This window comes from Carassius gibelio, chromosome A5 (genome assembly GCF_023724105.1).
Source record: "Carassius gibelio isolate Cgi1373 ecotype wild population from Czech Republic chromosome A5, carGib1.2-hapl.c, whole genome shotgun sequence".
NCBI lineage: Eukaryota > Metazoa > Chordata > Actinopteri > Cypriniformes > Cyprinidae > Carassius > Carassius gibelio.
Window position 1 is genome coordinate 7,027,167 of NC_068375.1, and position 12,079 is coordinate 7,039,245.

General features: G+C 37.0%; 1 protein-coding gene and 1 pseudogene across 3 annotated transcripts in view; one reads left to right on the plus strand and one right to left on the minus strand.

Moving 5' to 3' along the window:
- The window catches only part of LOC127990446 (smoothelin), a 32,505-nt gene extending 27,477 nt beyond the window's left edge, over positions 1–5,028 (plus strand). For 2 of the 3 annotated variants that reach the window (XM_052591498.1, XM_052591499.1), the window contains one exon: positions 4,128–5,028. In XM_052591498.1, coding sequence (XP_052447458.1) covers positions 4,128–4,290 — 163 coding nt within the window. In that variant the 3' untranslated portion in view covers positions 4,291–5,028. Of the gene's footprint in view, positions 1–2,023; positions 2,173–4,127 lie in introns of all 3 variants that reach the window. The other variant, XM_052591500.1, reaches the window with a different exon arrangement.
- A 343-nt stretch (positions 5,029–5,371) lies between these two features.
- On the minus strand, positions 5,372–10,396 carry LOC127990508 (selenoprotein M-like; annotated as a pseudogene).
- Between the last annotated feature and the right edge of the window lie 1,683 nt (positions 10,397–12,079).

Here is a 12,079-nt window from a genome sequence, read left to right on the forward strand (position 1 = left end):
ATTTAAATAACTAATGCTTCATTACTAGCTTTTTAAATGATTATTTGCATTTCTCCTCTGCTCCTGTCCTTTTCCCAGTAACAAAACTCTCGTGCATTTGAGCTCCTTTCTAAATGAGAAACATCCAGCCGATTTTCCCCAGAATAGTGTCTGCTAACAGAAGAGCGTTACTCAGAGCCAGTATTGTTCGGTGACCTGCTTCAGCTTTGGTTAGTCTGTGTGCAGGTGATTCCTCCTGACTGTGAGCACTGGTTTATTTCACTGTCTATCCCTGGCTCTGGTCATCGTTAAAGGCACCGTCTGTAATTGCTTGTGAGTCTTCACCACTGTCAGTCTCAGGCAGATCACATGAGCTCGTGCTCCTCATTTCCTATAGTTCCTGCCACATTGCATCACTTTTCACTCGCTCAGCTCAACGTGTCACTTCAAATCACCAGCTCTCTTTAAAAACTAATCAGTTTGCTTCATGAGTTGTTGCTGAGTCTGCAGTAAGCCAACTCAGAGATGACAGTTTTTCAGTAAAGTGCATCACCACTGACAAGTTCTTTAACATTAATACTGCCAAACTGCTCCCTTTCCATTGTGTAGAAGCAAGAGTAGATGGAAATGGATGCAAAAACAGCACACTTGCAGGTAGAAATAAATGATCACTAAAGCTAATTTAAACACTTTTTTTCCGGGGCTAGCATATTTTTTCAAATCATTTTTTTTTTTTCACGCCAGGAGCATATTTTTCTCTCCACCGAGATTAAAACTGTGAGTAAAATGCAGCACTCATCACTGTCACTTTTTAGTCAGCTGACCAATCACAGAGGAGGAGAGGCGGGACTAATATTACACCGGCCAATCATCACACTCTGCTAGTACTACGAGTACCAAATCCGCTTTTTTTCTCGACTCCTTTTTAATAGTTAAATAAAATTGTATTAATCAGTCTAATTAATTAAAATCATGAAACATACATTTTCATATCAATTTATTAAAAGTTTAACAAAAATTACATTTAGGGCCCTATGAAATGTTAAAAAAATTCTCACTATATTTTTTATTGGCACCAAATTCTGTTTTAGAATGTCTAATTATTTTAATGCATAAAATATCTTAATTTATTTAATTTTTTTCTTAAAGTAGCATTTTTTTCCTCAAAATGTTTTTCTGGTTATCAATTGAAGGCATAAAACATTAATTTAATTTATCATTAATTATTGAAAATTAAGCAAAATTTATTTTTTGGCAAACAAGTGGGATTAACTATTAAAACCTAAACAAGAAATGTTGTGATTTATTGATAAATAAAAAATAATAATTTCAAATAGTTTCATTTTAGTAGTAATAGTAGGCTATGTACATTCTCCTGAAAAATAGACTTCAAAATCAGTCTGGACTTTTATTTTGACGGGTTGCTGTGAATACCTTTACAGTTCTGTGTATGTGATGTGATGCTAGTTTTACTCAAATCAAACGGTCAAATGCTACTGAAGTGAGCCCTAATTATATGTAGAAATCTGCTTTCTATAAAAGACGATATAAAATGTTGCATAATGAATTTGAACCAAACATTCAGGTGATGATAATGTAAGTCCCTGTGTTGTATTAAAAACAAATGCCTTTTCCTGTATCTGGCATGATGGTGTTTTCTACAAGCATTAACAGATGTGTGCCTTTAAAGAGGTCAGTCTCCACGCTCCAGCATGATCCGTCACTGACCTCCGACACGCTGTTTTACAGTCAGACAGACATTGCTGTTATTGTGTCCATACTCTATGTTGTTGTTCACATTTGCATAGTGAGTTCACAGAATGGATGCATTGATGCTCTTTTTTGATGTTTGTTGTTTGTCTTTGCACATGTATTTGTTATAAATGTAAGGCATGAAAACACATCGTCACAGAGTCTAATGTGTGCTTTCTGATTTTGTCTTGTGTGTCTGGTTTCTCTCTCTCCTCACTGGCTTTGTACATCCCACTCGATCTGCTGTCTGTGTCCTCTGTCCTTCCTCTGTGCCCCGTCGGCGTGCGAGTAGGGAGCTGGCAGACTGTCCGCAGCTTCTGGACGTGGAGGATATGGTGCGGATGCGGGAGCCGGACTGGAAGTGCGTGTACACGTACCTCCAGGAGTTCTACAGGGGACTGGTGCAGAAGGGCCTGGTCAAAACCAAAAACTCCTCCTAGGGTCAGTACTCAGAGCAAACGGTGAGAGCCAGATCAGACCTTCGAGGAGAAACCGGCTCCGTCATGATGGTGGATCGAATTATATCCTATAAAAACCTTCAATTAGAAATTAAATTATTAAAAAAAATTAAACCTATAAAAACCTTCAATTAAAAATTAAATTAAAAATAGATCAAATTAAAAAAATAAGGTTTTCTATTTCCTAATATATATATATATATATATACATTTTCAGGCCCCCAAAATATTGTGGTTGTGTACATGAATGACTAAAAATCAATAAAAGGTTTTTGGTTGAAAATGGTGTTGGTAAGTGGGTTAGAAGGCATCGCAGTAATTAATTTAAAGAAAATGTCAAATGTTAGCAGATGCCACTTGGTTTGATATTTTCAGATAAGTTCCCATGGACTCGTTGGATCCAGGTATGGCACACCTAGCATTCAGCTTAAAAGGCAAGGCCTTTGTGTCTCTATCAGCCTGCTGTTTGTCAGTCTCTGATGATCAGCGTAACCTAATGTTGTGCGTCTGCCAGCTGAAGCGCTTCGTCAGAGAGAGAGAGAGCGTATGAAACGGCCGTCTGAAGCAGACACTGATGCCCAAACATGGTCCTGCTCACAGATCGAAGCCTGGCCAGTTTAAAGAGCACATCCAAACCATAGTCACCGCTTGCTCTTGGCACGTGCTAAATGTTTACTGTCACAGCTTCCAGAGCTTTCTCTTTTAGTAGCAAATAACTCCGAATTTTAGACCTATTATCCTCTATTTACAGCGAATGACATGCTGTCGATTACCGCAGACAATCATTTCTTATTTTGTTAAAACAAGTTTAATGATCACAGAAATGCACTTTCAGTGGACGCCTATGGAAGCTGCATTTTAGGGGCTTGAAAAACTGAAATGTAAGGGTCCTTGGCAAAGTTTAGCATTAATTCACATCAGGCTTATTTTCATTAATTAAAATGATTTTTTAAAATAATGAATAAAAATAAAATATTTTTTTTTTTTAGATTTTATTTCAGTTAATAATCATTTCTATAAACTATTTAGAAAAAATGACAAAGCACAGAATTACTAAACCTTTACCTAAATAATGACATATTGAAATAACAATGTGTTACATAGCTTGTTCATTTTATATTCATGCAAGGTACCTAATATAGAAAATGGCTCTATATTTTGGTATAAAATAGCTGTTTTTGTGTTATGCTTTGTGTTGTGTTTTTTTTTTTTTTGCATTTTTTATAAAATATAAAATATAAATTACATCTCTATCTACATGTTAATATTTTTTTGTAATATTTATGTGTGTTTATATATACATAAATATGCGCGGTAAACATGCATTATTATTATTTTTTTTACAAAATTCTATGCATATTTGTTTTGTGTTTTTAAATATAAACATATTTGTTTCCTAATATATATTAAATAGGTATTTTGTGACTTTTCTAGACCGTGTCATTGCAGTGCAGCGTCTCATCTTGGGTTTACCGCACATTACCGTAAACACAGTTTTTATTTTGTCAAAATGATTTTCTGTGGTTCCCCACAGCATGCTGTCAGTTCAGTTAACTGTTGTGCTTCACAAGCAGCAGATGTTGCTTTATTCTCCAGTATAGAGTAAATGCTGAATCAGATGCTGCCCCCTGTTGGTCAGGTATATCAACTGCTCAGGGGTGCGTTTCCCAAAATCATAGTTGCTAACCTGTTACCAACTTAGTTGGTTGGCAATGTGAAATTGGATTGCAACCAACAAAGTTTCTAACTTAGCAACTATGATTTTGGGAAATGCACCCCAGAGTAGTGTAGTGCGTCTACACTACTCTGGGGTGCATTTCCCAAAAGCATAGTTGCTAAGTTAGCAACTTTGTTGGTTGCAATCCAATTTCCCATTGCCATTCCCATTGTTTTATCCCATTGTTTTATCATTCGTCTGTGCTTGTGTCTTTTCTTTAGGGCCTATGCTAACTGCATGCCCCTGGTGGAGGTGGAGGACATGATGATCATGGGTAAGAAACCAGACTCCAAGTGTGTGTTCACATACGTTCAGTCCCTGGTGAAGCACCTGCGCAAGCACGAGATGATGACGGCGCGAGCGCAGCACACCTCCGACTTCTGATGCTTTCCACAGATCCTCCTCTAACAGCTGTAAAAACTTTTTTAATAATGAAAAACTGTAGTTTGTTCCCACTTATAACTCCCAAGATGCCCATTCCTTGATTTCACGTGCTTAAAACGAAACATTATTTGATGTTGATTGCCCATATCTATGGTTTTTAAAAGCTTTTAAAGCTGGTTCACGGTACTGTTGCTGTTAAAGGAGCTCAGACCTGCATGCTTTCACAAGTTTACTTGAAGTTTTAGTTCGGTTTCGAAAACAAATGAAGGTTATATTTTCATCTGTATGCCATATTGTGTTTATTTAAAAACAATGCAAGGAATATTAATCTCACTGCTTGTTTAGTGCGAGACGCAGCTCATGAACTGTTTTTAAATGTGTTTCTAATCGAAAGTTATGAGTAACCCTAGTCGAGTCATGAGTCCAAGTGAGAAGAGTAGAAGAGTGTTTTAGTAAATTCATCTGAAAAGGTCAATGTTTATATATTTGGTTCTAAAGATTAAGGTTGTAGTTTTAATTGTTTTTAATGACTGCACATAATTTAATTTTTAAGGAGAAACACCACTACTTGGTTTGGTACTTGAAGGTTGCACGAACAGTGAATTATCATTCATTCACACCGAGAGGTGAACACTGACATTGTTTGTACACACTCATTCAGAAACGGTTGTGCACTCAGTATTTCCCTACACCCTGGTTTTGTATAGTACTCATTAAAACCATACATGATACCAAAAATATGTTTGTCATTTATTGCATTTTCTGAAACGGCAAATTAAATCATTTTTAAACCATTCAGATTCTGTTACATTTCAACAGTTAATTCAATTTATTTTTTCCTACGCTAGTTTGTTTGAACAAAACATAGTTTATTTCATAAAAGGGTCATCTCTGTTCAACTAGATGTAAATAGATATATCTATATATGGATAGATTGATCGATCACTAGGTGGATGATTTAAATTTTCATTAAATTTCTGTAGCCGTTTTCTTATACATGTGCAAGTGACAACACAAGTTATAATGTGAACGCCACATAAATGGCCAACAATTAAAGAACTGAGCTACTGCAAAAAAATGATTGTGATTAATAAAGCCGTAATTGAACACTGGCCTTTTATTAAATTGCTGTCACTGTTGATTTATAAAAGCAGAAGACATCATCATTAACTCTACCATGCACTTCACAACTTTCTAACTTTGAGATATGTGGAGAATAACCATTTTTAGCAATTTTCAAGGCTTCATGATTTTTATAATTTCTTTTATATAGTAATAATAATAATGTGACTCATTCTGTGTGATATTTCAGCCATTTATTTTCAGGGTGCTATCTTCATGCTCCCACAGTCCGTCTGGAGGCCTGATTTGTGCTCAAGAGAGCAGAGACATCAGTCCACAGCCGCTTCGGAGGCTTTTACAGCTGTGGACATCATTAACGTCCACTTTGAGCAGAAATAAGGTTCTGTACAGGACAGTGAGAGCAAACGACCACAAACACAAACGACTCGCACACTTCTAAAGACATATTTCAATCAGCATCTGAACTCACAGTAGGAACTTTTTTTAATCAATAACATGGCCACATCTGAGTTCTCACTGAATTGTAAAATCAAGCAGACACCGTCTCTCTCTTAGTCTAGGGGTTACAAGTCTGTGTGCTGGGGATCGGCCTCTGATTGGTCAGCATCAGTCTTCGGGGGCGGGCCGATGGATTGGCTCTCAAAGGGACTGTCTTTGGCTGGAGCGAAGCGGAAATCCTCGGGCACTTGGTCTTCGGGATTCTCTTTTTTATAAAAGCCCAGCTTTGCCAAGAGTTTGTTGATCTCGGCGCGAGTCATTTCAGATAATGGGATTCTCTGGAAGAGAAACACACAGCTTCATTTATAAGTGTCAGATAAGAGGAGAGAAATGCATACGATATAAAGACAGTGACATTACATGAGTACTCAAGAAATGTTTTTTTTTTTTAAGTCTCCTGAAGTTGGTGCACTGTAACTTTTGTCCCATCTAGTCTTCTAAAATTAAACCGCATGCATCCAGTGGTTTTGGTTGTGCTTGGACTCTGCGCCTCTTCCTGGATGAATGTGGTTCAGGGCACTGACGAAGAGTCTTTATTTTCACGATTCTTGCTAATGTTAGAAAAAATAACTACTCACAATAAGAGCCAGATTTTGAGAGTGCAATCCCATTAAAGTGCCAATGGGTGTGAAAAGTTCTGCACCAGATCTACTGACAGCATCCAAATAAAAGATCACAAACAAACACAGCCAGATCATTTCCATAATGACCAACACAATCTACCAGGAGCAGAGCCGGAGATGACCAGGTGATGTGATCTACTAACACAGGTGCAGAATTAGGGTTGAAGACAGGCTTTTTTATGCATGTGTTAAAAACCAGCAAAAGACCTACTGGAAATCAAATTAATAAGAAGAATTGCATTATTTCTTTATATACTCCATTAATGTTGCATCCGAAATGGAAACTCCAACAAATGCATAAGCAATAAAATCTTTCCCAAAAATGTCTGTCTTTCCATTGTTAATCTGTCTTTTCAGTGCTATATGTTCACTATGTCTTTAATAAAGACTGACGGTAGTTTTTAATGACCAAAGAGGGTTTGTAAATGGTTAAAAATCGTATCTATGCATCACGTAAGTGGCAACTCCCAGAAGAGACTTTTGTGAGGATTGCACTAGAACAGAGAATAAACCAAGTGCTTGTGGTTTTCTACACTGGGGTAGAAAGAGATTTATAGTTGCAAATTGCTAAGCGTTGGCACATGATACTTACATCTAGTTCTTCATAGTAGTGGTCTAGAAGGACGAGTTCAGGGTCGGCCCCAGGAATGTGCTTCATCACCAGGTTGTGGCTGAACGGATGAACATTAAGGATGTGCTAAACACTTAAAGCTATGTCCTTCCGGACAGACACTAGACACAAGAGTCCTGAGAATTACACCTGTCCTCAGATTCGGTCGAAATGCAAATCTATATATTTGCATTCCAGCTGAACAAAGAAATGATTGAAAGGTGAAGGATGTGGATACACCGCAGGATATCGTATGACAATGACCTGAACAGCTGAAAGTTAATCTGTTTAAAAGCTGTAACTCTGTAAAGGTTTTGTTTTTTGATCGAATTACACAACGGTCCCACCTCCACAGAAAGCGTGGTAACCTAAGCTGAAGAGGGACGATGAAGCCCGAGAACTGGAGTAAAGACACGCAGAATATAAGGCTGGAGGGAAGTGGAAAGTGAAACCAGTGTGAGACAAGCGATTGTAAAAAGATCGCTGCATTTGAGAACAAAAGATGTTGTTTTCTAGGTGTATTTTATGTATTAAGTTAAGCATAAGTTGCATTTACAACCTTAAGGAAAATTACAATTTTAAAAACATTAACACGAATACTGATTAAATGAACATCAAAATTGAAATAAATATATATTTTTTATGTTTATTCATTAGGGTGGCACCTTTATTCTTTGTGACACAGTAAATTTCTTGACATTTCTAGTGCTCTATATAAAACTATTTAATGTTTTAATATGTAGACAAATGTATCATAATACACACAATCATTTTAAAAATCAACTTTTAAATTGTAATAATGTGCTAATTGCTTTATGCATTTTTTATATCATGATTTTAAAGGATACTAAAGAGGAATGTCCTGGGTCACAAAGGCCTTGACCTGTTACGAATTGAGAGGAGAAAGACGAAAAATGCAGTAAACCAGATGAGTTGATGTTAAGTTTTCAGTTATACTTTTCATTACAGTTGTTTGTCTACGGATCATAATAGTGAGGATATTAAGAAGTAAATACACGCTTACCTCTCTCAGCCTATTCAGCTGTCATCCACCACAAGTCTGGTGAATTTTGAGAAAGAAGATATGTCGATTAGAAACAATTTAAATACACTTCTAGCTACTAAATGTTGCATAAATTTTTGTTATACAACCATTATTTAGGCACTCTAATCTGATTGGACACCAGAGTTCCAAGAGTGCTGATATTTACTACAATGGCACTGGGACTTCTCTGCATTCATAATATTGGCTGGTTTTCACTCACACATATATTACTCCAGACCGGCTTTTGTTCTGCATTGCTTGGTGACATGCTTCGGCATACAAAGAAATACAAAATAACTTAACAATTATGTGTGATATTGTTGTAGTCCAACACTTTAAAAAATATATATATATATAATATTGAGTGACTTACATTTTAGACACAATATTGCAAAAAAATAAATAAATACTGAGCAGTATTTTATTGTTGAATGATTCAGAGACTTTGAACAAATAGTTGAGAAAATTATTAAATGACTCAAAGACAATCACTTGTCGCCACCTACCGGTGAAGGCAGTAATTTGCCAAAAGAGTCACTGGTAAATAAACGGACTAAAAATCTGTCTGGAACATAAAATTAAAATGTCTCAATGCTTTTGTAGTTTATATCAGCACTCAAACAAATGGAAAGCGATGACATGTTATATGTGTAATTGTTTTTCTAAGTATATAAACTGTTGGGGGGATTCAATTGCTTTTCTTAAAGGGACAATAAGTAACTTTTTAGGTATTTTATTATCTAAAATCAATATTTTTATTCATAAATATGCCCTCAATGGTGTACAAATACCTATGCCAATGTTTAAACTAATCCTCGTAAATGAAGAATTTATTATCTTTATATACATGGGACGGGTAGGTCGACGGAGGCTTCCATGTAGTTCCGCCATCTTGCAAAACTATAATAGCAGAGAGGGACAAAAAGTACTAAGCCAACGCGTTTCCACAGCGCGTTTTCGGTCAGAGCCAGAAACGCAGGTGCAGAGCAGTGAGAGGCGCTTGAAACTGCACCGGCAAGTTTAAAAGTCTGGATTGCATTCTTATTATGGACCATACATATGCAGCGCCACAGGAGAAGAAAACATCGTCGCCAAAACAGTCAAAAATAGAACGTAAAAGGAAACGTGACCGTAGATTACAGAAAACAAGAGTTAATGTCGGGGAAGCTTTTTCTAGGTGGAAAGAGCTAATGCTGGATAAAGATTTCAAAAGAGACGCTGAAGTGGCCAGTTTTCTTCTCGACAGGTAAGTCAGTGTTACAATCTATATTACAATATTTTTTTTATATCTAACAATGCACATTATTCAGAAAATATAACGAATAAGGAAGACATAACTACTAATTACAATATTTCATGTTTTCCACAGTCAGTAATTCATACTGTAACATTCGTTTGTTAGTTGTCATGTTGCAATTTGTTTGAAATAACACACCTGTTCACCTGAAGGAAAACTCGACGGAGTGCTATTAGAAGACATCCCGTCAAAGCTTTTTGTTACATATCGCCTACCGTAGATGCAACGCGCATTTGAAAAAGCGAGGTGCTGGAGAGCAAAATTAGTTTGAATGCAAAATACAATTTCACCACTAGATGGGAGTAATTCCTACTTAGTGTCCCTTTAAAGATCTTCCTCAGTCTAGACTTTTATTTTGACATAAGAATTTTATACAGACTCATAATTTGACATTCAATTTGAACTAAGGAATTCTGCAGCAAAACACTGGTTTCATTTTGGTACCATTCACTAAACTCCAGTGCATTTAAACAGACACAGATACTGAGGTTTATAAACATTAATTAAAAAGCTGAACTAAAAGCCTTTTTGAGCCTTCACCATTGAGGCAGTACAGATTTCCTGAAGGTGTCCCTTCCTCTAGGGATTCACCCACACATGCATCGAACACAACAAACAAATGCATAAATCACACCACATACATGCATCAAACAGACCGCACACAATCTTCACAGCTCAAACAAACGGGTTACACAAGCAGCAGCTCAAGTGTTTTCAGGGAGATTCTCTCGTTTACCAGGCGAACATCTCAGAGACTGAGTGTGAAAACAGGATTCACTCACCTCCACTCTGGCCCTCGCGAGACCGGTGAGATTTTTCGTGTCCACTTCATATGAGAAGACGACGGAGGGCAGCAGGGCAGAGAAGAACAGCGTCCACATGCTGCTGGAGCGGATCTGATCTGATCTCTTCTGTCTGCTCTCCACACGGACTCTGCCACGTCACGGCGATCATATTTCGCTCTTTCCTTTTTTTTTTTTTTTTTGAAGGGAACATCTATCGCTATCTAGAGGCAGAGAGAAAAATTCCCCATTAGGGTGAAATGGGTATAATAGGGACCAGTGACGGCGCTACACCGGGGCTAGGGAGGCTATAGCCCCGTCAGAATTTTTAATAGCCCCGGTTTTTGCCCCCATTTCTTTATGAAGTAAACTCTGACATCTTCATTTATTTTCTTAACACCCCCATATATTGGTCTAGCTATACAGTCTATGGTCTTGCCCTTGCATGAGCTATGGATGTGTGACAAACTCACACATCCATTCACTGCGTGAATACAGACAAACATATCAAACACATTTTATTGGCTATAATTGATTTTAAATGTTAAAAAGGTTTTCATAGGTTTAGAAATGTACAAATAAAGAGTGAAACGCATAACTAGTGTAAACAATGTATAGAGCCTAACTGCATGAATTTTGTGTAGTGGACTAGCAGTGCCTCTGTTTGTGCAGAAGCCGACACAGCTCTGAGACTCAAGTCAACTGTGCACCAAAGTGTGAAATAGGCTACTGAAGAAGACTCATAACCAGTGGCAGTTTCATCTTACATAATCACTCTCACAAATTCACAAACATCTCATCTTATTAAAATGGCTCACTTTCTGATGCTATATATTGTTCAAAACACACTTCAGTCATTTGTCAAAATATGTTTTGCTAAAGCTGGCAAAACCCTAGAGAGATTCAGGGCAAAATACAGATAAACCCATTGCAAATAAACATACCTAACATGCTTCTGGGTATATGCACACATGACATACGTTGGTCTGCTGGGGTGATATTCACACACGGTGGTTTTGAATAGAAGGAGATTTTCTTAAAAAAACATTTAGTGGTCTCTGATTAGATGACCTCAGAGACCTGTAAATGGAGAGCAAATCAGACATATATACAGGTTCTAGACCATTCAAACATTTAAAAACCAATAGCAGCACCAAAACAGATTTGGATCCAGTGCATTAAAACTTGAGTAATATGTTCTCTTTTTCGGTCAGAGATGACTGATTAATGCCCATATAAAGAGAGTTCCAGTAGCCTAATCCTGTTGAGACGAAAACATTAATACGTTTTTCTAAAGTTCTTAAAAGTAAGAAATGGTTTTACCTTGGCTAGGACTGGCTTTAAACCACAGAACAAATCTGATTGTCGGATTGGAGAGAACTATCAAAAAACACACCCAAATTCTTCATTAATGGTTTGGCAAATGGAGACAGCAGACCAAAATCTAAAAAAGAGGAGCTAAAGGCTTATGAAGATTCAAAAACTATAATCTCAGTTTTGTTTTCATTGAGATTAAGAAAATTTACGGATATCCATGACTTCATGTCAGATAGACAAGCCAACAGAGTATCCATGCCCCTCTTATCAGATTCCAGGGGTAGATAATAAAATGAAATATTGTGTTTCTTAAAAATTGACCCCAAAGGAAGCATTTACAGTGGAAAAAAAATCGTAACAAGGATAGAGCCTTGAGGAACGCCGCAAATAAGAGGAGCAGCACCTGTTGTGAATGCTCCAATATTAACAGAAAAGCTTCTGTTCTGTAAATTTTCTGTTGTAATAATAAGACTGAAACCATTTAAAAGCATTGCACAATACCCCAGTCGTGAAATGAGAACTGCATGGTCAGCT